General features: G+C 35.4%; 1 protein-coding gene across 1 annotated transcript; it reads left to right on the forward strand.

Annotated features, from left to right (window-relative positions):
- Positions 1 to 326: 326 nt before the first annotated feature.
- On the forward strand, positions 327 to 18,904 carry LOC136803601 (PRELI domain-containing protein 1, mitochondrial-like). The gene is made up of 5 exons (XM_067060324.1): positions 327 to 459; positions 16,266 to 16,431; positions 17,185 to 17,339; positions 18,129 to 18,231; positions 18,584 to 18,904. Exons 1-5 carry the CDS (start codon positions 428 to 430, stop codon positions 18,698 to 18,700), a joined length of 573 nt encoding a protein of 190 aa, XP_066916425.1. The 5' UTR covers positions 327 to 427; the 3' UTR covers positions 18,701 to 18,904.
- Positions 18,905 to 27,291: the final 8,387 nt, after the last annotated feature.

Below are 27,291 nucleotides of genomic sequence, written 5' to 3' on the forward strand. Positions count from 1 at the left end.
AATTGCCTCAGAGATTCGGCAAATTCGCCAAAATTTCTTTCGACCTTTTAGTATGAAATATATAGATAGATATAACTCGTAAAGTAGCATCCTAATTAAAACTTTGATGGTGCTCCCTCTACAATCGACTTCAAAAACTTCTGAGAGAAGAGGAGCATTTTTTTCTTTATCCGCATCTTTGTGGCTCTTTTTTGTTAAACTTCTCTTAATCCATAGGATCTCGTCGCGCGAATACATTAAGCCGATACTTTCTTTGGTCATTCGACCGTTGAGTGTAAAGGCGTTGGATAAAATAGACCTGCAAAAAAACAAAAACGAAACTCAAATTTGCTCACGCACTCCCTCACTGCTCACCACCTGACCACTCACTCACTCGTGGGGTCCAGAGGTCCATGCCTAAAGCCTGCCCCTTCCTTCTTCAAACGAAATGAAGTACCACACTTGTTCAACTAATGTGAAGTAAGTATGATATTATAATATTAACCAATAGCTATTAGTCTGCCAGAAAAAGACTTTCACGTATTCGCGTCTAGACAGGAGACCCGTCGTGTGTTTTTTTATAATTTGATGTACACAAGACGGGTTCGAGCTGTGAGTCCAATATTGGACTCACATTTTTTACAGTGGGAAATTCGAATTTAGCGCTGTCCTCACTTACTAAAATAAAAACCAAATTTCGAAAGTTGCGCTTTCTCTAAGAAAGTGTGACCAGTAAAAGAATAACAAAATTTGATTGGCTATGTTTTCAACCGTTATTAGGATCTGAGAGATTCAAACTCTCAACCCATACCATGCTATACATTTCGCCATCAGTTTATCAAAGAAGAAATCATAGCATGGATTCCCAGGCTAATTCGCGTCATGCAAGCGAAAAAAGCCCAATCATTTCATTGCCCATTGGAAATTGCCAGACGATGTCAATCAAACAAATGGAACAATTAGCAAAATCTCGTATTACCATATTTGGAAAAAACCATTGCGTAATGCAATACAATGCTGACAAGTTGACACAGCACATGAGTATATGTACCCCGTGAGATCGGGTAACTTGCATCAGTGGAGGCTAAAACATATGTATAGCCCTCAAATGAATGACCAATCAAAGCAGCAAAATTTCAAAACAAATGAACTAAGTACCTTTGCTCGCAGCTCTACTCTACCAGACGATGTCAAATGAACGGAATCAAACGAAAATTCCAATTGAACGCAATCGAACGCAATCGAATGATTGCGATTCGATTGCCGAACGCAATCTAATATCAATCAAACGTAAAATTCTGGGTAAAATTTGATTGATTTGATTGATATTCGATTACTTTTGATTGATATTCGATTACGTTCGATTGATGTTGGATTGGTGTTCGATTACGTTCGACTGCGTACGACGGGTGGTCGATTAAATTAGATTCCAATTTACCTCAATTCCTTTCAATTTCGAGCGCCACTTATTAGGGAGGTTAAGTATCGATACAATAGATAAATCAACGCAACGAACGGGCTTTGACACACAACCTGCAGTAAACATGTGGGCCTGCATGATCTGCATTTTCTAGAATCCAGGCTAAAATGATTCATATCATCTCGTTTAACTCTTGAACGTGAACTTGTTGAACGTTAATCAACAGAATCAATTAGTCGAACCAGTCGAATGCATAAGCCAACCAAACGTTGCTTTTTTAACTTTGCTTTTTTTAATGTACAAGGACTGTGCCCGCAAACTGTACCAAGCAAAGTTCCTTTTATCGAAAATAACATATGTCATAAAAGTTTACTGTTTGTTGGCCTATCAGAAACATGGCTCAACAACCATAAAGATGCAGAACTAAAAGTAGAAGGTTATACTTTGTTCAAATGTGATTCATCACGCAAGAAAAAATCAAGAGGGAGAGCAACTGGAAGAGTCTGCTTCTACATAAGAGATGATATAGCTGCTTCATGTGAAATAATCTACTCCCATAAATCACCAAGTGTACAACTCCTTTGTGTTTACTCAAAGACTGAAAACTTGGCTATGCTTGTAATATATAGACAGCCTGACGACAAAAGTAATGGAAATCCATCAACAGCTAAAGACCTTCTTACACCGCTCAAAGGTGCGAAACAAGCCCTTTCCGCCTTGGAACCTGTCCCAAACATAATTTTTGGTGGCGATTTCAATCTTCCAAAGTCAACATGGCCTAATGGACTACCAAAAACTGGATGCTCTATGGAAGAAAGATCAATGCTGAATGATCTAAATAGATTTTGCAACGAGTTGTTCATGTCCCAATATGTCAATCAACCCACACACAAAGATGGGAACACCCTAGACCTTGTCTTCACAAATAATGAAGATCTTATACATGACTACTCAATTTTACCAGTGTTACAAAGCACTTCACATCACAGTATTGTTATGGTATCAACTAGGCTCAAAGTTCAAAATTTTTCTAGTAATGATGATAAACCAGAACCACGTTCCAAATTCAACGCTTTGAATTTCTTCTCAGATGAAATTGATTGGAATAAGTTAAAGGAAGATTTGAATCAAATTGACTGGGATGTAAAACTTAACAGTGATGATCCACAAGAAATTCTTGAAAGTATCAATCAAATATGTTTGGACGTATGCAGAGGACGAATACCAATCAGAACAACCAAAGATACCAGGAAGAAATCAAAAGTTGAAAGATATCGCCGATCTCTTACGAAAAGAAGAAAAAAAATTACAAAGCCAGGGTTCGAATTATAAATTAGAGGAGCTTCGCTAAAAAAATGCGAGCGAAGCGAGCCAGATAGCGCCGCAGGCGAAAATTTTTAGATGTTTGCGAAGCACTTTTGGAGTTTTGCGATGTAATTTGCGATTAAATGCGATCTATATTTACGATCTATTGTTCTATCTACAACATAAATGTGAAGTAGATAGAATTTAGAAATTTGTATGCCTCTTTTGGAATTTTGTGTTCAAAACAATAATAAATTTATGTCTCTACTGTCTCGAGAAATCTCTCGACAATCTCCAATATATCTAGCTTGCATTTTAGAGAACTTTGCCACTTATTTACAGTTGTTAACGAAGCCATGTTGGTATGAAAATGAACGAAGAATGAAATTAACCACTCCATTTAAGCTAAAAATGACGCAATAGTGAGCTTCAATAGCTTTGAATAAAACAAATGAAATACATGAAAAAACTTTTTGCTATTTACTTTATTCAAATTTTCATTTATGATGTCAATTCTATTTGTAGGTTATCTTTGCTCTCTTTCTGTTCTAATATTGTGTCCTGCCAAGCGATTTCCATACAGCAAAAACACACACCGGTTTTGACTCGCAACGCACCGATTGAGATCGGTTTTTCCCGACTTAAACCGGTTTAAAACGGTTGAGAAATCGATGTCAAAGTTTCTAAAATTGAGTATCTCGAGCTTGTTGATTTTTACATACAAACCGGTACAAAACGGTTTGAAAAGCGGTTTTGGAACCGTGCCAACCCGGTTTACGGAGCCGACAAAATAAATTTAAGATTTAATCAGTAGCAAAAACTGTAAATTGTTTCAAAATTTTAGTCCGTTATTTTTACCACCACTGGCTAAAAAAATCCCACCGGGACTGTGAGAAGGGGGTGTCTTTAAAAAGATCGATAGTGATACAGGGGGCACATTGAACAATATTAATTAAATATACAAAAGTTGTTTATCAAAACGCTTTATTAAACAACTACATTGGGAGTTTCTAAACATCGACCAGAAATGGCGACCACGACCAGCGACCACGACCGGCGACCAGATAAATTTGGGTTATCGAGTTTATCTGCTCTCTCCACCGTAGAGAACATCCAAATCGAGTCCTGATGTGGCTTTCAAATGAACCACTGAGCACGTGGCTGAGAATTACTCTAGCTTAGAATACTAAAAGTGACCTTTGACATTACCAGTCATTTTCTAGACAAAGTGACACTTTTTGACAAAAATATCGACAGGGCAATTAAGTGTGATGCCTGTAAACTTTATTACACCAAATATATCAATTATGCTGAATGAGATGTCTTTAGTATGAATAGATAGAAATTGTCAGTAGGCAAAAGCTGGGAAGGGCAGTTTTAGAGATATCAATCTCATCAATTATTCTATTGTCCTTACATTGTCAAAATGACTTATTTTGACAAAATAATGATCTGATGATCAAATATAAAGCTTCCTAAATGAATTTCAGCAAAAAAATTGCCACTAATTAATTTGATGCCGAAAATACAAAAGGATAGAAATTGACACCCCATTCAAGCTCCAAGAGCGTTTTGCACGTGGCTTTATAATTACTGCAGAAGAGACAGGGGTGAGTTTTTACTCTTCAATTCGATAAATAAATGATCATAGGAGAAAGACTCTAAGGTGGAGAAAGAGCAAAAACTCGATAACCCAAATTTATCTGGTCGCCGGTCGTGGTCGCTGGTCGTGGTCGCCATTTCTGGTCGATGTTTAGAAACTCCCAACTACATTCCTCTCTCTTTGAGATTCAAAAGAGAAGATAAATGTCTAGACTTGTAAAATGTAAAAGGAATTTTACTCGTTACTAAAGATAACAAGTGCAATGAACCGAACATTTGTTATGACGTAATAACCAGAGAGAAAGAAAAATTACTCAGCAACAATTAACGAAGAGATTTTCTCTTCAGCAAAAAGGCAAGCAAATAAGGGAGTTTCTTCTTTTATGATGCCAGAGAGAAAAGCTTATATAGAAAGACTTTAAAAAAGTGTTTATTCAGGCGTGTGATCCCACTCATTAAATTACATATACAGACTGTGTTAGATTCTTTTTTCTCTTTGCCTTTCAATTTTTAAGTTTCGCTTAAAAATTTTTGCTTCGCAATTTTTATCTCAAAAAACTTTTTTCTTCGCCAAAACCTGAAATTGCTTCGCAATTTGCGAAGTGCGAAGCTATAATTCGAACCCTGAAAGCAATTTTTAAAATGCACGTCCCAATCAAAGAAGACTAAAATAACAAAGGAACTTTTGACAATTGAAAAAGACTTACGAAAATCATTTAGGGATTCCAAGTGTTATGTTGAAAATATAGCAATCAATTCCATAAAGAAAAACTCAAAATATTTCTTTGCTTATGCGAGAAAGAAAGCAAAGATAAAAACGAAAATTGGCCCTCTGCTGAACACAAATGGTGAATTGACGCAACAAAGCAAAGAAATGGCTGAAATTCTGTCAAGACAATATGTTTCCGTCTTCAGTGCACCAAAACCATTCGATATAATGCAGAGTGAAAATGATGAAGTCAACGTAGATATCATTCCAGATCTACAAGTTACAGAAGATGATTTAATAAAAGCAATCAACGATCTGTCCCAAGCTGCAGCACCAGGTCCCGATGGTTTCCCTGCAACCTATCTCAAACAATGCAAAGAAGAACTTTCTATTCCTCTTTGTATCCTCTGGAGACAAAGTTTGGACAAAGGGATTGTCCCAGACGAACTGAAAAGATGCACAATCACACCAATCCACAAAGGAGGTAGCAGATCACTGGCATCAAACTATAGACCAGTAGCCCTAACATCCCATGTCATCAAGATATTTGAAAAAGTACTCAGAGCACATTGTAAAGCACATGGATGAAAATAATCCGTTCAATCCCAATCAACATGGATTCAGAAGCGGGCGTTCATGTTTGAGTCAGCTTTTGGAACAATATGGCCTGATACTAAATATATTGGACGAAGATGCTAATGCGGATGTTGTGTACCTAGATTTTTCAAAGGCTTTTGACAAAGTAGACCATTCAATTGTCCTACGAAAAATAAAGAAACTAGGAATACATGGAAAATTATTACAGTGGCTAAAGTCCTTCCTAACAGAGAGAAAACAATCAGTGCTAGTGAATGGTGTCACTTCTGAATCACAACAGGTCATTTCAGGAGTCCCTCAAGGTAGTGTTTTGGGACCTTTGATTTTCCTCATATTGATTGGGGATATTGACAAGGAAGTGGTAGTGGGGGGAATTTTGTTCGATTTTTTGGAATCGCTTGACTGTTTTGTTAGAAGCACTTGTTATACATTTTTGGAAAGCTAAGGGGTAGGGGAATCAAAATTAATATGTTTCCAATTTTTTTTCGGACACTTTGGTGTGATTTTCGGACAAATATGACGGTCTCAGGCAAAAATCATAGGGTTAAAAATTAATGAAAATTTTAGCTCGAGTAAACGGAGACCTGTTGTATATTTTTGAAAAGCTTTCAAAAAAATAAGATTAGAGATATATTGCAAGTATCGGTGATTTCTGTACCTAACTCGAGATATTAACCCTTGAAAACCGTGTTTTTCAGCCAGAAACAGCTATTTTGTCCAGTTTTTGCGCTTTTTGAAGCTCAATATCTCGAGTTAGGTACTAAAATCACTTATACTTGCAATATATCTCTAATCCTAATTTTTTGAGAGCTTTCCAAAAATATACAACAGGTCTGCGTTTTCTCGAGCTAAAATTTTCATTAAATTTTAACCCTATGATTTTTGCCTGAGACCGTCATATTTGTCCGAAAATCACACCAAAGTGTCCGAAAAAAAATTGGAAACATATTAATTTCGATTCCCCTACCCCTTAGCTTTCCAAAAATGTATAACAAGTGCTTCTAACAAAACAGTCGAGCGATTTTACAAAATGCCCTCTACTATGGTGCACAGCTTTCTCAAATCCTTCGCTGATGACACTCGCGCCACAAAGGAAGTCAAAACTCTAGAAGATGCTGTCCTACTTCAAAAAGATCTTGATAGAATATATAAATGGACGGATGACAACAACATGAAGCTGAATGATATAAAATTTGAACTCTTGCGCTATGGAAAGAACCATGAGATCAAGACTCAAACAAGCTATACATCACCGTCTGGTGTTGAGATTGAAAACAAAGATGTTGTGAAAGACCTTGGAATCCTTATGGACAGTAATTGCACATTTCAGAAGCAAATTACTGCAGTAATCGAAAAGGCTAAAAACTTAACATCTTGGATCCTGAGAACTTTTTCTTCACGATCTTTAAATTGTATGACCGTACTATATAAATCATTGGTGATACCAATATTAGAATATTGCTCCGTTCTGTGGAGCCCAAATGCAGTTGGTCTCATTCAGAGACTTGAAGATATTCAAAAGTCCTTCTTACGAAAGATAAATGGCACCCCAAACAATTATTGGGAGTGTCTAAAACAGACAAAAATTTACTCACTTCAAAGGCGAAGAGAACGCTACAGAATAATGTACGTCTGGAAGGTGATGGAAACGATTGTACCTACTGTAAATGGTATCAAAACCACTGAAAACCCCCGGCTGGGCCGGATGTGTACACTGTCAATTCCAAAGAACCAAACATCAAAATTTAGAGACAGCACACTTGCAGTGCAAGGTGCAAAACTTTTTAATGCTATGCCAAAGAGCATCAGAAACCTCAAAAACATTTCTATCGATAAATTCAAAAGAGCCCTGGACACACACCTTAAGTCTATCCCAGATGAACCCCAGATCCATGGATATACTGGGTGCAGGAGAGCTAATTCCAATTCAATAATTGACATGAAAAATATCTGCTGAGATTCTTTTTCTCTCGACAGATTGATCACACAGAGGCGTGGTTCACCAAGAACCTTACCTGAAGCAGGATGCTCGAACAACCACACAAGTAACACACAAGTAAGTAACGTAGTCGAATCAATCAAATACATTAGTCAATCGAACGCAATCGAATCAAGCGAATCCAGACACTAATCGAACGCAATCGAATCAATTGAGAAAATCGCTGTAATATTCGATTGGCATTCGATTGTGTTCGGCAATCGAATTTCAATCATTCGATTGCGTTCGACTGCGTTCAATTGATTCTGCGTTCGATTCGTTCGATTGACAACGTCTGGACTCTACCATTTTTGTTTTGATTTAACTTTGTATTTTAAGGACCAGCCAAATCATTCATTTGAGGGCTTTGCATGTTAGCCTCCACTGATGCAAGTTACCCGATCTCACGGTATACATTGACAAGTAAATCTCTGAGAGAAATTTTATATCGAAATATGCAATAAAAACGAAAGTGATCTCTTCTACTAATTGCTTCCCAGCACTCCTTCACAGTTGCTTATCAAACTTCCACCAATGAGGTTGGGCGGCAATCAAAAATATGTTGCGTTCGGGTCGTCCGACCGACTGTTTATTTACAAGAAAACCCGATTCCGAAAGTCAGTAAAATTGTCGGGTTTTTTTGGGCGCTGTTCTTAGATCTTTCCCATAATTGCGGGGACGGGCGAACAAAGCACGTCTTTGAATCATTATTTTTTGTTTACTTAACCCACATTGAGTCCTGTTCAAGTTTTTTCATGTACCCTTATTGAAATAATTTCATGTCAAAAGTCAGCAAACGCGGTACGGCCAGTACCCTGGGGGTAAAAAATAAGGACCGCTTTAAGGTTAACACGTGCGTGCGCACATTTAGTTTGGCAAATTAAAGATGGCGGCATAAGATACTGTTGATTGCAGACTTATTCTTCGGGATTTACTAGATCTTAAAAATCCGACAAAATTTACTACCGACCGACTGGATTTGAAGATGTTTTAGGACCCGAATGGAACATATTTTTGATTGCCGCCTTGCCCCATTTCAAACAACCCTTCTTTTTGGTACCCATGGCCTCTCAGTGCCTTGCACAACGCATATATTTCATTTGTTTCAATCTGTGATCTGTGGCTTAGGTTTTTTCTCATCTTCAATTTACTGATTTGAGAAAAATTTCAGATTGAGAGTTAGAGTTAGATTGTCAACAAAGTGCCATACAAAATCATTGAATAAAGAAGAACTTTAAAAATCTTGAATATTTTCATTTTGAAGAATAGCTGCAAAAAAGTGAAACATAGAAAAGTTTCATTTTTCATTAAGCATTAATCGAAAGGGGATGTGGAAAATTTTCCATCTTTAGTTTTTTGCACAAACTATGGGCAAGCACCTCGTTGCTAAGATATTGGCTTGAAAGTGAAACCACTCAAAACGAAAGTAAAATCGGCCCGTACTCGAAATCTTGTAATCTTGATATATACAAGTTTAAGTCTATACTGTACAAGGGACATAAAGACATAGAGGGGTGGTCACTCTAACATAGAGGGGATGTGGAGGTAACTTATAAGAAACATTAAGAATATCGATGTTTTATGAGAAACCTGGAGAAACATTTTTTATAAATATCGATGTTTTATAAGAAACATTTTTTATAAATATCGATGTTTTATAAGAAACAATTTTTTTTAATGTCAATGTTTTATAAGAAACCTTTTTTATAAGAATATCAATATTCCCAGTTAGGATCAGGGTTGGAGCCCGAAACAATAAAGAGATTTTACATTGACCGCCCTCCGAACGCCAAATCAATTGAACGCAATTGAACACAATCGAATAATTGCAATTCGATTGTCAAATGCAATGGAATCCAGGATTTGCTGTTCGATTGCTTCAATTACGTTCGATTATGTTTGATTACGTTCGAAATTGTATTAGATTTTATTCGCTTTTGTACGGTACTTGAGCGCTCAGCCCCACACGCTAAAAAGCTCTAACGGAGTGATCCAATTTCATTTAATTGCAATCAAACTCCTCAAGCATAATCGTAATGAAACGAAATGAAAGATTGAATCGAATGTAATTAACAATAAATGGAAATAATCAGTTAGTCACACTAGCATCCCGCCGAAATATGTATCAAAGATCAATGCTGCGAAAGCGCTATATCGTTTACTTGACTCGCAAGCAAAAAACTTGACTCGTGCCGCAAAACTTTCATGAAGAAATAACCCTTGCACTTTTTAATGAAATTAACATTTTCAAAAACTATGAGAAATTGCCTAAAATTTTAGCCATAGATGAAAAGATTTGAGCTAGGCCAACCTTGAAAACTAATTTGAAGATCAACTTCCCAAGAAAAAGATCTATGAGGGAGACGGAACCCACCTAGATCCGCGCACCGCCGGACAACACTGACCAATTTACATGTACGGAATTATTTTTACTTGAGCGTATAAACAAGGTCTTAAAAATCAAAGCTCTGTCTTGGGAATTGAATGACAAAATTTGGTTGGTTGATATTCTGGCTGTTGCACGTTCGCAATCGGTCATTTTAGTCTCATTTAAGTTTTCAAGTTTTGATTAATTGTCTTGGGAACTTGAACTTGATTCAGGTAACTCTCATCCTTGCTTGTTGTTGCAATTACATCCTGTAGATGACTGATGTTGTTTTTTCTGAAAGCTTGATTTCCTAGTGTGACTAACTGCCAATCGAATATAGTCAATATATATAAGTAATGAGGGAAAGTGTGAACTGATAAGAAAGAAAAAGGAAAGAAAGAAACGAGAAGAAAATTAATTCCCGCTTTGATGTTTTATCGAAACAAAAGGATCAGTCATGCCGAAATTCCTTTCCAGACGTCAGCAATCTAGTTTCTATAGATATGAAAACTAGATGTAAGGAAGATTCTAAAAAATAATAGCTGTTTTCTTAGACGACTACGTTACAGTAATATCCGATTGTGTTCGATTACTTACTTTTGATAGTTTTGTTGGGTTTTTTGAGTCTCTCAATCATCCAATTAGGAAATCCGATGATTAACCATTTCTCTCACACTGTTTGAATCCGCTCTCCTGTAGGGATAATAATTCAGGAGCAGTGGCTGGTCCGGCAGTGTGGAAAGAAGAAGGTCAAGTTGTCTAAAACATTTGAATATACATTCGATTGAGATTTGATAATGTTTGATAAGATTGATTGTAAAACTAGCCCACTCCTTTAGAGCTTTAGCCTGGTTAGCTGTCAATACACTATTGGAAAATCAGATAAGAGTAAGAGCATATGAAATTGATGGATGCATAGTTGTTAATGGTGAATGCAATGATCTTTTGAATAACTAATTACTCCACAGCAGTTACTTAGAGACAAGATAATTTATCATGTTTTTATTGGCTGAGGGAAAGTAATGTATATGGAGTAATTAGTTTTTCAAAAGACTGTCCTGTTCGCCAAAACATCTATTGAATCAATCAAACAAAATATCGAAATTAATTGTATGCAATTAAACATAATCAAATGCAATCAAACGTAATCGAAGCAATTGAACAGCAAAATCTTTGGTAACATTTGATTACGATTAGATTTCATTCAACAATTGAATGGCAGTTATTCGATTGCCTTCGATTGTGTTCAATTGATTCCGCGTTTGATTTGTTTGATTGATACTGTTTGGAGCTTGGTGAAATCTGTGTGTTTTGTTTTTTTATATAAATAAGCTCTTCTTTTACTCCTCCTGGCAGCTGACAATACACCTTTCCCGTAATTCAAACTTCTTGTGAGAATAGCAGTTTGGGAAAACCATGTGTTTTGTTTTTTATATAAATAAGCTCTCTTATTCTTTTAACGCCCCCTGACACACCTGACAATTAGGAGGCGAGGTATAGAGTTTTTAAAAGCTCTTATTTGATTTGGTTGGTCGTCAACCATTAATAAAACAATTTTGTTCCTTTTTCTAAAGAACTCGTCATTTTTATTACTTCAAATGACCAATTATTATAAAGTATCTTCTATCTAATCTGCAATTAGGCTAGGCTAGACTTACCTCTTTTCTCTTTCAGGGAATACAAGTTTGAAATTATTTTGTATTAGAAAAATGGTTAAAATCAGTCAAAACGCAATTCATTTTACCTCCTGAGTTTGTCTTTGTTATGCTATAATAGAACAACCTTTTTCATGTTGTCTAATTTCAAAAACCTCCAATCACAACTTCTCCACCATCTTGTTTCACTTTAAATGCCGTGTTTTAAAATTCCTCAGCTACATTATATGTACAGAAAAGATTTTCTGCAGGTTTTTCCAATCCTGGGATTAAACTATGAGGGCGGTTCTGCTCGCTTATTTTCCTTTCGAAAATCTGAATTAGAATCTGATTAGATGAACACCGCTCGCTAACAAATTCTGATTGGCTGTAAGTCTTTAGCTTCAGGATTCTGATTGGAATATTTCCCGTGCCATGACTGAATTTTGATAATTTAAGCCTACAAAGCACAGAGAAAAAAAGCCACATTGAACAGGTGTATTTTGTAATGCAGAATATGACAGTGTGAATCTTTTTGAAATTCTATGTTAGGAGTCAAAACGCAATTCATTTTACCTCCTGAGTTTGTCTTTGTTATGCTATAATAGAACAAACCTTTTTCATGTTGTCTAATTTCAAAAACCTCCAATCACAACTTCTCCGCCATCTTGTTTCACTTTAAATGCCGTGTTTTAAAATTCCTCAGCTACATTATATGTACAGAAAAGGTTTTCTGCAGGTTTTTCCAATCCTGGGATTAAACTATGAGGGCGGTTCTGCTCGCTTATTTTCCTTTCGAAAATCTGAATTAGAATCTGATTAGATGAACACCGCTCGCTAACAAATTCTGATTGGCTGTAAGTCTTTAGCTTCAGGATTCTGATTGGAATATTTCCCGTGCCATGACTGAATTTTGATAATTTAAGCCTACAAAGCACAGAGAAAAAAAGCCACATTGAACAGGTGTATTTTGTAATGCAGAATATGACAGTGTGAATCTCTTTTGAAATTCTATGTTAGGAGTCAAAACGCAATTCATTTTACCTCCTGAGTTTGTCTTTGTTATGCTGCTATAATAGAACAAACCTTTTTCATGTTGTCTAATTTCAAAAACCTCCAATCACAACTTCTCCGCCATCTTGTTTCACTTTAAATGCCGTGTTTTAAAATTCCTCAGCTACATTATATGTACAGAAAAGGTTTTCTGCAGGTTTTTCAAATCCTGGGATTAAACTATGAGGGCGGTTCTGCTCGCTTATTTTCCTTTCGAAAATCTGAATTAGAATCTGATTAGATGAACACCGCTCGCTAACAAATTCTGATTGGCTGTAAGTCTTTAGCTTCAGGATTCTGATTGGAATATTTCCCGTGCCATGACTGAATTTTGATAATTTAAGCCTACAAAGCACAGAGAAAAAAAAAGCCACATTGAACAGGTGTATTTTGTAATGCAGAATATGACAGTGTGAATCTTTTTGAAATTCTATGTTAGGAGTCAAAACGCAATTCATTTTACCTCCTGAGTTTGTCTTTGTTATGCTATAATAGAACAAACCTTTTTCATGTTGTCTAATTTCAAAAACCTCCAATCACAACTTCTCCGCCATCTTGTTTCACTTTAAATGCCGTGTTTTAAAATTCCTCAGCTACATTATATGTACAGAAAAGGTTTTCTGCAGGTTTTTCCAATCCTGGGATTAAACTATGAGGGCGGTTCTGCTCGCTTATTTTCCTTTCGAAAATCTGAATTAGAATCTGATTAGATGAACACCGCTCGCTAACAAATTCTGATTGGCTGTAAGTCTTTAGCTTCAGGATTCTGATTGGAATATTTCCCGTGCCATGACTGAATTTTGATAATTTAAGCCTACAAAGCACAGAGAAAAAAAGCCACATTGAACAGGTGTATTTTGTAATGCAGAATATGACAGTGTGAATCTTTTTGAAATTCTATGTTAGGATTTTTTCTCAATGCCCTGTAACTATTCCTACCCCGTTGCAAAAATGTCATGTTAAAATGAAACCGTTTACAGCAAAAATTCCTCGAAAATAGCGATCTTCGTAATACCTCAAATATTGATACTTGACTGTACTGTCTTTCCTATTCCAACAATACATAGGCTGCACCCATCCCCTCTGATATGTTTTGATATAAGGGATGCGTATTGTCTACAATTTTTCTGTCCCAACTTACTTACTACTTGGAATAATTGAAAGTGCTTTTGATGGTCTTCCATCTAGGTCAGCAATCATCTAATGTCCGCCTGCATGTTGTTGATTTGGTGTTTAATTATATATCACTACGTTCGGGCTATTTTGAAATGTTTTCAATGAACCTCGAACCTTATTAATCCCAAATCACCCTCTAAACCATGTTATTACTAGTACTAATTGAGTTGATGCAGCATTGGTTGTAAACCCTGGAACACAGGGTTCATCTGGAACGGAAGCAAGGAACTTGTCTAACTTTATTTTGATGGTTAGCAAAGGGCATCCACTTAAATTTCTCAATTCTTTTGAGAGAGAGTTGAAGATTGGCCCACAGGTAGACAAGAAACTATATCGGATAATCTGTAAGACAGCTGATGTTCAGGGAATTCAGGCTTTGACTTTAAACAAAATCTGCCAAGCCTGGATTGAAAAACAGGTCGTAAGCTGCTGACAGGTTGATGTTTGGCACAAGGTTTTCAAGGATCTTCCATGTATCTTTCTCGTTTTCATTCCAGCAAATGGAGTTTGAATTTCTTCAATCTTGACCAGTATTTCTTTTCAGGGTGGTGGATTTTTCGAATAAAGCTCCCTTGGACCATCTCAAGACTTGTATCCGCTTTCAGCCATGGATTCCCGAGTTGGGAGCAGTATTCTAGTTTGGGTAGAACAAAAGATCTCCAAAGAGAATCTAGGATGAGGTTTTCCGAGAATTGACAACAGCATTGTTTATGTAATGCCTTAATTTGTCATTGGACCTCAACACTTCAAGGTCTTTCACATAATCATATTCTTGAATTTCTGTGTTGCTACTACTCATGCTCGTCTCTGCTTTGACTTTCTTGTTTGGTCCGTAACGTAACGTTGCCTCTGTCTTTTTTGACTTCTTTTTTTCTTTGTGCAATGAATGAAAATTTATAATTATGTAAGCAACAATACAATACAATGACTTCATTTTTTCTCTTCTTTGACAAAAATATGTAAATTTATGCAACCCTCAGACTGGAACTTCATACCCGATACGTATCTCCTATATCAAAATCAATTCTTGGGATGCGCACAGCCTAAACAATAGAATGCTTGCATAGTTAACACATATGTAATACACATCATGACAGAAGTATTCCCCATGCAATGTACCAGAACTCTACCATTTTAGAATCTCATTTTGTCCACATGAGTATTTTTGACAAGTTACACCCCCTGACAGAATCTCAGGTAAATAAACAGTGTGGTTGGATAGTAAAAATCATGCAAGATCATAAATTTGGGATGACAGAAATTCAGATGTTTCTTGATCGCTGCTGGACGTGAAATATTAAATTTAATAATGATATTAAACATAATTATCCTTGACATCACTTTCATGATTGAGATGCCTTGGAGTTTTTACAAGATACTTCACTAATTGGTCATTTAAAGTGATAGAGATGACGCGTTCTTTAGAAAAAGTAATAAGATTCTGTTATTATATCTTAACGACCAACCAAATCAAATAAGAGCTTGTAAAAACTCCAGCTTGTCCCTCATGATTAGGAGATACAGCTTTTACATCCCACAAATTTTGTAAATCAGGCTTTTTTTGGTTTAAGTTTGTATTTTAATTCAAAAAATTGGTAATTATCAAAACCCTAGAACACAAACAGTCCTGGGGAGGCCTGGAAAGAACTGAAACGAGGACTGGCCAAGATTGTGGGTTCAACCCCCCATCCAGGTCTAGACAGGAGACCCGTCGTGTGTTTTTTTATAATTTGATGTACACAAGACGGGTTCGAGCTGTGAGTCCAATATTGGACTCACATTTTTTACAGTGGGAAATTCGAATTTAGCGCTGTCCTCACTTACTAAGATAAAAACCAAATTTCGGAAGTTGCGCTTTCTCTAAGAAGGTGTGACCAGTAAAAGAATAACAAAATTTGATTGGCTATGTTTTCAACCGTTATTAGGATCTGAGAAATTCAAACTCTCAGCCTATACCATGCTATACATTTCGCCATCAGTTTATCAAAGAAGAAATCATAGCATGGATTCCCACGCTAATCCAGGTCATACCAAAGATTTCCAAAATGGTACTTGATGCCTCTCTGCTTGATGCTCAGCAGTTAAGAGAAGGATCAAGGGTAAATGAAGCAATCCAGGGAGAAAGAGCTGGCACTCTCCCCTACCTTCTTACTCTAAGTATGGGAGTCTGAAAGAGAGGCCGACAAAAATCAAAACAAGCTGATGTATCTAAACTCTGTACCAGACACCAAATACAAAAATTAAAAATTTGTGAATTAGAGAATTCAAGGTTAAAGATACCCAAGAATTAACATAGAGACGTGAAAATAAAATTATTTTCGTATTTAAGGTTTTGTATATTTTCCAATGAGATCCCGCCACAACTAACTAATTTGCCAAGCAATTTTACTATCACAAATTTATACAATCCTTTATACCACTAACACAAAAACATTTATTTTCAGGTTCCGATGGGATCAAGTTGGTAATGCAATTTTTCAACGTTATCCAAACCCTTGGAGTAAACATGTGTTGACAGAAGACGTGATCAGCAGGAAGCTGGAAGGGCCCATTCTCAAAACTGTTAGGCTCATCTCTAAAACTAACAAATTACCAAAATTAGCTAACAAAGTAAGTATCTGATTTGCAGGTTAAAGGGAACGACGCATGGTATATTTATGAAATGCTGATCTAGCATATTGGCACAAACATCCATACGGAGGAGTATTTAGGAGTGCTGGATCATAACAAAAACCAAAAGTGACTTTATTCCAAAAAATATATTCAAAAAAGTGAATATAATTTACTATAATGTTCAACAACAACACAAAAAGACTTACATAAAAACTGAAAGAAAAAAAGAATGTCTTTTTCTTTTGAATGAAATCGAGTGTTTCTATTTTTAAATGAAGGCATTCTATTGTGAATTTATTCGAAAACTTCTTTGCAATCTTTTTGTTTACATTTTGTCTTCATTCACTTTCGTTTACTATTGAAAACATAACAAGGTTTTAGCTATACTCTTAAACCGCGTATAACTGTCGGTTAAGCCAATCAGCTTTCGGGCTGACATCAGCATGTATTTCAGAGTATACCATGGAAGTGCCACCAAATCCGACCCCTACTATAAGTAAAGCGCTATAGCCTTTAATTGTCTGAGGCTCAAAGTCTTTTCATCTAAAATTATCAATATCAAAGAGGTTTTTCATAGTAGTGATTGGTGTTCTAATATCAAAGAACAAATTGGTGATTACAAGCACAGTTCTTTAAGAAGTTGATCCTTTTCCATCTTAATTTCCCCTTTTTTTCAAATTTATCGATTTGATGATATTCCACTGTCACCGAGCAACCGCATCAGCTTTCTTATTTTTCTTTATTTGGCAGTTTGTATCGAATTCATCAGGATATGTCGTAGAAGAATCACACGTCAACGCAAAAGAAAAGACTGCTGTCACATACACACGCAATCTCACCTTTCCACATATAATGGTCTGTGAAGAAAAATGTACCTTTTCAATTTCACAGGAAAGTAAAAATTGGTATGTTTATTTAGGAGCAGGAGAAAGTGCCTACTTCGCAGAATTTCACAAATTTAAAAAAAATGGCAAATTTCACCATCCACAACCCCGACCGAACGTGACTGTAGCACCCCTAAATATTCATTCCTCTTTGTGTATTGCGTATAATAACGACTAACAGTTTATAAATACGTATGCGTTTTTACTTTGTTTTGAAAATGAAACAAGAGATGCGAAGTAGACACTTTCTCTACGTGTTAGTAGTAACTGTTTTTACGGCTTACCATCCAAAAGTCTGCTCAACAATTCAATCAATCCAATTAGTCAATATTCTCAAACTATGATGTAATTGAGTCAAATCAACCAATCAGTTCTCAGAAAGTGATTCGATTGTTTGAGTGGACTTTTGAATAGTTAACCGTATACGGAAACTATCCTACTGTAATTTGCACCTACCAGATTGGATATCTTTGCCGGACATTGTCGGCTGTAATCCTTGTAATATACATAGTGGATACCCCCAGAATTTATTGGTTGAATTATTTCTGAATTTTTTATGGTTTAGATATTGAGGACTTTGTATCATGTGTGCCAGAAAAAGGAAACAAATTTTTACTTCATTCTCTTTTTGTCACTGTATAGTAAGAAAGCATAACCTTAATTTTTGTGTTTTAAACTTTGTTCAGTTATGCTAAAAATGAAAAATCGAGTGTACCCAAAAATCATTTGGGGTTTAAATTTTCATATTTAAATCTTAAAAGAAAATACCATGTTCTTCGAAATACATCCTTTCTTTCTATTTAACAAAAGGACAATGTTAAAACGTGAATCTTGGATTTCTTCATCGCTGTATGGATTTTCAAAAGCTGCTGAAATGTTCGGTATGGAGCGATACAAGAAAAATATCAAAAAGGTATGTAATAGGTTTCAGAATCGTTCTTATTCTTTCAGAATAATAGGCCGAAGTGATGTGGTTTTATACTAAAAAAAAGTCTTTTAAAATCCTTTTAATGTCATAGGACTAAAATACCAAAAAGGTGGTCTCCAGACAAAAATTGTTTTTCGCATAGTTTATTGATCATGTGACTAGAAAACAAACCAATCTCAAGAGTCAAAAATGGTAACATGATCAAAAGGTATACAATCCCAACTTGCCTTTTATTTACAACAAAAGAAAATTTGACAATATAGGTAAAACAATACATTACCAGACCAGGGTTTTTTATATAGACTATGCTGTCACAAAAGTGTTCCTTTTTTTACAGTCATTGAAAGGGTTAAATTATGTGTTATCGAAAATGTACGTTCCGGAAAAGATACCAACGACTATAGGAATGACGCTACCGCAACCTATACCTCAAGCTACCTGCTCGAGTAGTTGATATCAAATACACACTCTACAATGTCTTTAAACACATTTAGTTTGTCTGTTCGTTCAAATTGTATATAGTTTTTTTAAATTTAGTACGTTATAGAAAAAGAATTTTTTTTTTTGACAGATAAAAATAATATTATTTTTCTGAGAAAAAATTAGTGACATTTTTCAAAAACTTTACGCCTATGAAAACATGCAAAAAAATCGCAAACTAATTTGTTTTCTTTTCAGGGGGAGGGTTTTTGCAAAAAATGGGTGCTTGTTATTTGTGTTCAAAGTCTCTTCAATCTCACACCCAGATCCACTAGCACCACTTTTTGGTGTTACTGATGGACGTGATATACTCGCTCAAATACTACGTTTTTCTCTTTTGACTACACTTTTTTTATAGATTTGAGGCTCAAAATCGCCAAAAAATAAGAATAATTTAAGAACAATGCTGAGCCTGAAATTACTCAATTTCAAGCAATTTAGGGGTTAAAGTAGTAAAAACTGGGTATAACGCCTGAAATACCTCAATTACATCCTATAAATAAGAACAGGATAAGAACAATTTGAGGCCCAAAGTGCCAAAAAAATAAGAACAGCCGAAATCGTGAATATTTGCAGTTCCTGTTATTCTCTCTTCAGTTTTTAGATTTTTTAATAGTATGAGAAAAAAGATACATATTGTATAAATAAAGAAAAATTAAAATCGTAATAAAATCAAGAAAAGAATGGTTACTGGTATCGTTTGGTTGACATCAGCTGTTTTGACCATGATTGGTTGTGTAAAAATGAAGTCGTTACAAAGCTACAATTTTGGTATGAATTATTTTCATATCAAATCACTTTGATTTTCCCTTTATTTGTTAAGTTGGTTTTCGTTCGAAGCTCTTTCTAGTTATACAGTAAAGTCTCTATAGCTCGAACACGTACGGGGAACAAAAATTTGCTCGAGTTAATGAGACATTCGATTCGAAGAGACTCTCTTGCATTACATTAACACTAACTGTTTATCTTATTCCACCTTCTAATCGTTTTACCTTCCGATTTTCCAATCATTTTTTATAAAGAAAGGTTCCGACTGAATGTACTTACTCTTAACACTTTGCTGAGATTTTTGTGTTTTCTCTTGATAGCAATCCGCATCAAAATGTGACTGACACCTGAAAATGCATTTCAAAGACACACTATGTATCTTATGGATGAGCTGATTTGAATGGTTAAAACAAGGTTTGTGCTACACGTTTGTTTCTTTTTTATGAGAACATCCAAAATATTTGAAGCATTCAGATGTTCTTAACTTTTCGAGTTTTAAACCTAAAAAAATTTCTAAACATGGTCTTATTTTCACCATTTTGTCACCATTTTTACCCATATTTTTCCTAAGAAATCGGGTGTTTTAGAGTCTACAAAGCCGTAAAATGTTTTAACTTGCTCTTAACATTTTGGCCACCTTGTGGTCTTATATAAAAACAGCTGTACAGCTTCATTCGGTCTCTTTTTTCTGATTGGTGATCAATCTTGTTGTATTTCAATTTTGATATTTGTTTATCTGGCAGGATCACGTGATTTTTCATAATTCTATCGTGTTTGGCTTTCCAGCGAATGTCAACCCCAACATTAAAACAGTAAATAATAATTGAATTTCTAAAGCAATTTCAAAGTTTTAGAATCTACAAATACATGCTTTTTATAAGCAAGTGTCCCTATATCAGGCTTTTTACCCGGGCTTGCATCATGCTTTGCATTCTATTACAATAGAGCCACTGTTTAGGTACCAAAAACTGAGCCTTCATATGCGTATAAACGTTATGCTTATAAAAGAAAAACCAAACATCCTAAAGCTACGCAGTAAGCATAGTGCACTATAAGTCTTCCCTAATTCTTGTTTTGCTTGCCATTTTTCAACCAATCATAGTGTGCAGAGGGTTCAGCCCCCAGCATTTTTCAGGGGGCTAAGGAAAATTGATTTTCCCTTTATTTGTTAAGTTGGTTTTCGTTCGAAGCTCTTTCTAGTTATACAGTCAAGTCTCTATAGCTCGAACACGTACGGGGAACAAAAATTTGCTCGAGTTAATGAGACATTCGATTCGAAGAGACTCTCTTGCATTACATTAACACTAACTGTTTATCTTATTCCACCTTCTAATCGTTTTACCTTCCGATTTTCCAATCATTTTTTATAAAGAAAGGTTCCGACTGAATGTACTTACTCTTAACACTTTGCTGAGATTTTTGTGTTTTCTCTTGATAGCAATCCGCATCAAAATGTGACTGACACCTGAAAATGCATTTCAAAGACACACTATGTATCTTATGGATGAGCTGATTTGAATGGTTTTTAAAACAAGGTTTGTGCTACACGTTTGTTTCTTTTTTATGAGAACATCCAAAATATTTGAAGCATTCAGATGTTCTTAACTTTTCGAGTTTTAAACCTAAAAAAAATTCTAAACATGGTCTTATTTTCACCATTTTGTCACCATTTTTACCCATATTTTTCCTAAGAAATCGGGTGTTTTAGAGTCTACAAAGCCGTAAAATGTTCTTAACTTGCTCTTAACATTTTGGCCACCTTGTGGTCTTATATAAAAACAGCTGTACAGCTTCATTCGGTCTCTTTTTTCTGATTGGTGATCAATCTTGTTGTATTTCAATTTTGATATTTGTTTATCTGGCAGGATCACGTGATTTTTCATAATTCTATCGTGTTTGGCTTTCCAGCGAATGTCAACCCCATCATTAAACAGTAAATAATAATTGAATTTCTAAAGCAATTTCAAAGTTTTAGAATCTACAAATACATGCTTTTTATAAGCAAGTGTCCCTATATCAGGCTTTTTACCCGGGCTTGCATCATGCTTAGCATTCTATTACAATAGAGCCACTGTTTAGGTACCAAAAACTGAGCCTTCATATGCGTATAAACGTTATGCTTATAAAAGAAAAACCAAACATCCTAAAGCTACGCAGTAAGCATAGTGCACTATAAGTCTTCCCTAATTCTTGTTTTGCTTGCCATTTTTCAACCAATCATTGTGTGCAGAGGGTCCAGCCCCCAGCATTTTTCAGGGGGCTAAGGAAAGTAGCCCCTGGCTAAATTCTAGAAACATAGCCCCCACCTTCAGAAAGCAAAATACCAAAGAAAGTTGGTTCCGACCCATAAAATTTTTAAGGAATATAATTATTTTAATAAATTTCTGAAAATGAAGGTGAAAAATGGTGAAGAAGAAAATAGCAATAAGAAGTTGTAGTTTCTAGATAGTGGCCCTTTGAAGGGGAAAAAAAGTGAGTTTTTTTACGAATCCGACAAGCTGCCTTCCAGATTCTGAAACTCGTGATGCGACTATTTCATGTGAAAAATTATAATTATATAGCTCTGTACCGTAAAATAAAGTTCATTTTTTGAACTACCACGGTGGAGGTCCTATAAATTGACCTTCGTCCGTTCGTTCTTTCGTTATAAGCTTTTCGCCAGAATGGCTCATTCAGCTTTTCCGATATTTTGCTCAAAGAATCAAAATGGCCAAGACAACGTTTAAAAAAGGGTTTTTGGACTTTGAAAACTGGATCATTTCATTATTTTTCCCTGATTTTTTTGCATGAAAGTAGGGTACCATCATCGATAAAAGTTGCTATTATGCTATTGTTTTCGAAAACCCGCAAAGCTTCTTATTGGTCAAGCGCTGAAATTCTATTTGTCACTTGACCTAAAATCTCCACCGTAATATTTGGCACAAAAAGGGAATTCCCTCTAATTTGAAAACCGCTAGTGATTTTTAAGTGTTTTAAAGTAAGATTGGAAAGTAAAGTTTTAACTTAAGACCTAGGATCTTAGGATCTAAAAGCTCAAAAATGTTCCAATAAGGCTGATAATATAGCCTGGAAGCCACTTAACCCCTCTCAAATAGAAAAACCCATTAAGACAAAGTGGAAGTACTGAAACTTCAATTCTCGCCCGATCTTTAAATTCTGAAAAACGTTAAAATACCCAAAAGTGCCAATATATTTCGGCGCCGATTGTAGGTAGGATTTCCTACCTAACCTCGGTACACTTTTCAGCCATAGCACGACTTCTAGCCGCCTTCGGGCTTTATAAATCTATGATACCACCCCAATGGGTACGGGGACAATCAATGATGAAAACAAACGACCCTTTTTATCATGAACTTTTATTAAATCGTCACTGTATATGTGTCCCGAATGATTGTTTTAACGGTCATGCTCACGTAGATATCAAGTATAAATGTGTTAAATGCATAACCAGGTAGGTCTATAAAAGTATCACTTGTTTTCTTCTAGACATAAGAAGAATTAGTGTAATGAGTGCACAATTAGAGCGGATGGACTTCATTCTAGGCTAAAGTCCTCACTTCCCCTTCTATCTATGAGCCAAGTACACGTTTTTTTATTTTTAAGAATCACACTTTTAAGAAACACGAGGTTCAGAATGCATAAAAAAGAAACATCTAAGAAACATGCTGAGGCTGAGAATGAGAAAATAACATTTTTTAATTCGTTTTTTTTAAGAACCTTCCAATCCAGAGCATTCCATGAGGCTGATTATGTCAAAAAGTTTAGAAACATGTAAGAAATATTTAAGGCTCAAAAGGCCGATTTCTTAAGAAACATTGAGGCTGCTTGGTAAAACGAGTTTCTTAAAAAAAAAACGTATACATAAAATGAACGTAATCATCATTATTTGCATTCTCATATGCAAGGCAAAATAAACACATCGCAAACACGTGAGAAATAACGTGCTGAAATTTTTTTATATACTAAGCTATCTCTTTCTAAATTGTGAACTTTGGTCTTTGGTCTGTTACGTCTTGAGTACACAATAAGGATACACAGGGGACTTCCGTCGTTACTTTATCGGTGATCCAAAAAATGTCTACAATCTGATTAGTTAAGAAGAGTACAGTATATATCTTTAATTTTACAATAGTGCCCTGCGCTTTTTTCCAACACAAAAAAGTGCCGAATTTTTGCCGTGTATTTTCCTCACCTAAACGCTCGAAAAATATCGTAAGGAAAAATCCTCGGAGCTCATAAAATATTTCTCATATTGTACTCGCAACTGTCCAATAGCTATTACGTATCGGATTTACCTGCGTACTTTGATTTTGCAAGCTCAAGTGTAAAATTTATTTTTATTGCAATCTAACCTTCTTGAACTAACGGAGTGTACCGTTCGGGTTCCCAAAAGTTGATCTTTACATGGGTTTCTTAATTTGTGAAGGGTCTTGCCAAAAAAGAGGATCTTAAATGGAACTAAAATACCAAAATTTTCTCGAGATATTGTACTTTATTGTACCTTAAGAGAAGAAATTTTTGCGGAACAAAATTTTCGCGGAATTAAATTTCGCGGTTTTTCGACAAATCCGCGAAATTAAATTCCGTGAAACACGAAAATTCTCAGGTTTCAAAAAATCACCTATAAAATCGGACTTTTTAGGGAAAAATAGGCTATATTGCAAATATCTTTTGATTTCATAAGCGCGTACATGCCCCCAACTAACTACGAAAAAAATGCCAAGGTCCTGGCTTACTGGTATAGGCCCGAAAAATAATTTAGTGATGTCGTATGATACCAGAAGTACTTAATAGAAAAATTTAGGGCTACAGGGACTCTATAACACCCAATTTCTTAAGAACTTACACTAAAATTTCTTACAAAATGATAAAAATAAAAACATTTTTAGTCTTTTTAGGTATTTGAACCGAATCAGTCAAGAATATCAAACAAAGTCTTACAAAATTTTTGAACGTTCTTTTGAAAATAATAAGTACCATCCAAAAAGTCACGAAGTTTGGGAAATGTTGAGTTTCTATGCTGGTCTATGTGCTTCCAAAAGATTAAATTGAGGTTTGCATCAGAAAATCGAGGTTTGAATCAGAATCACGCCATTTAGTCTATATTTATTCTAAGGTCAAAATTTTTATTTTCAAAAGGAAAAAACTTCAGAGTTTTTACATAAGATCACCTTTGTGATATTAGTTTGAGGCAAGGTGCCATTTTTTGTTCTATACATATTCCGATTGTATATCATGCGAAAAATTACGAAACAGTATTCCTTATTTCATCAGAAACTCTTGGACCTTTGGTCATTATAAATCAGGCTTTGGTTATTGATACGTTTGAAGTTTGTCTTATGAGTACCCGTGGATACAGATTTACTAGAGAAAATGAATAATATTGCGTGGGCCTGTAAAGTTTCTACGGTTTTTTTAACGAATGCTACTTTTTGTTGTTAATCATCTTGAAATGTTTTTTCTTTAATTTACGCTTCTATCATGGCATTGATATTTTTTAACGGTATATTTCTCTGAATATACGAATACATAGTTTTTGATTGTCTTGCCAAAAAATGGCGTAGTTTCGAATTTTAACATTTGCATTTCTCATTTATTGTGTTTTTAATTTTTATACACCTCCTGCTCAAAGACCCACGGGGACCCCTTCCCACACCCATATCGTCTCCGGTGGAAAATCAACCTTCAATTTTTGTTCCCACTGAAGATAATCAAACCAATCCTCACTGCAAAATAATTTACTATTTTTCCCATCCTCATTGAAAAGTCTGAAGCATCACAGTAGCGGGTCTGAGGGAGGGCCTCAAAATGTACGACGGAGAGTCTTTATTTCCTTATACGGATCATGCTTAAAAGAAACAAATCGAGCAAGTAAGTAAAAAACAGAGCAAAATCACCAAATTTCAAATAACTGATATGGTCAAAATCAAAAAAGGGTAATATATCTTTCATCGTATATAATTTTGTAGAAAATACTCTATCCGATCACGAACAATATTAGGGAAAATCTGTGTTATAGGTCAGCATATGCTTTTCCAGTCGAATTCGTTTGGTGTGTTTAACGGTAGGCTTCTGCTCATCCCCTAGCAAAAAAGTTTCTTATATAGGAAGTATATCTATAGAGGTCTGCGATTCAGACTAGTTTAACTGTGACCTGGTGTAAAAGATATTTTTCTATTTTTTAAGACGCGGTGAAAATTTGGATCATTTTTGAAGTCATCTGTTATTTTATCCCTGAGGAATACTTTCGTGAAGGTCACCTTTCGTGCGTCGATTTGAAATCTATTGTCTCTTAAACGTTTTTTATAAGAACAAACTATGTAAGAACATAAGGCTTCGATAGCCAAAAAGTTAAGAACACTTAATGGATTTGTGGACTTTAAAACACACATTTCTTAGGAAAATGTTGAAAATAAGAACATGTGAAAAATATTTTTAGGCTTAAAACTCAAAAAGTTAAGAACACCCAAACGGTTCAAACATTTTTGGATGTTCTTATAAAAAAACGTGTTTGATTGGAAACTCTTCACCAGCTGTCTGTAATTGAATACCCTTGACAAGTATTAAGTTCCATGCTGGCAAATCATTTAAAGAAAACGTAGATTTAAGACAAGTGTTATAATAATTTGCGAAATTCCAAGGAAGGGTATCTCGATAATCTAAAGTTGCGCAAAATATGGTAAAATCATGTTAAGATTATCTTTTGGGTTAGATGTTGGTTTTCCCGCTTATGGTTATCTAAATAATTTTGAGATAAAATTAGCGATTATTGGTCAATTTTGTGGAGCATGTAGTAAATGTCTGGTTTGAAAGGAGTCAATTAGTAGATGGATATACGGTCCTTTTGGGATAGTGTCTATCCTACCCCCGTCTTGTTCATGGTTTCATGTTTCATTAGACTACAGGACAGTCGTTTTTTTCGCGCACTCAAACCATAGATTTATAAAGCTCGAAGGGCTAGATGGTGCTGAAAAGTGTGCCGAGATTAGGTAGGAAATCCTACCTAAGTCACGTGACATTACAATAAAATTTCAGCGCTTGACCAATCAGAAGCTTAGCAGCAAACAATAGCAGCAATATTTTTTCCGATATTCACTTTTTTTTGCCTGGAAGAGCTTAAAGCACTCCATCTAGCCCTTCCGGCTTTATAAATCTATGCATACGTTCCTTTTGGGATGGTGTCTCCGCTATCCTACCCCCGTGTTGTTCATGGTTCCATGTTTCATTAGACTACAAGACAGTCGTTTTGTTCGTACTCAAACATCCTTGAAATAAGTTTTAACGGGAATAGTAATATTAATCAATAAAAAGCCGTGAGTAGTTTGAAGATACTAAGCGAACGTAATGGGCGTAAAACTAACTTAAAAACCAACGCCCACGGGCGTTTTTTATAGTAGTAGGTAGTATAGTAGTAGTATAGGAGTACGAATCCTTTAGTGGATGCAAGCAGCCTGGCTAGCAGCAGTGTCATAGGCGAGTTATTTTGCTAGTCTAATGTTATAAAACTTAATCACGCATGTGGGCTCGCCTGGACGCACTTTTTTCTGTCTCAGACGTATACGAAAATGAAGTTGAGAGTGACGTGGGTATCACAGTTCTTGAGTTACAAGAATCATATAAACCTTGCTAAAGGTTAGAATTTCATGTTACTTTTTGTTATTGTCATGTTTTATTTTTGCTTTTTTGGCGAAATTGAATCCGGGTTGTAGAGAAATGCAGTTTCGCAATCTTTTCCTCAGACATTTTGTTGACCTGGTGGTGTCTAAAAATTTTTTTAAAGGATTTGAAAATTTTATA

The sequence above is a fragment of the Clytia hemisphaerica genome, unplaced genomic scaffold (assembly GCF_902728285.1).
Source record: "Clytia hemisphaerica strain Z4C2 unplaced genomic scaffold, Clytia hemisphaerica genome assembly, whole genome shotgun sequence".
Lineage (NCBI taxonomy): Eukaryota > Metazoa > Cnidaria > Hydrozoa > Leptothecata > Clytiidae > Clytia > Clytia hemisphaerica.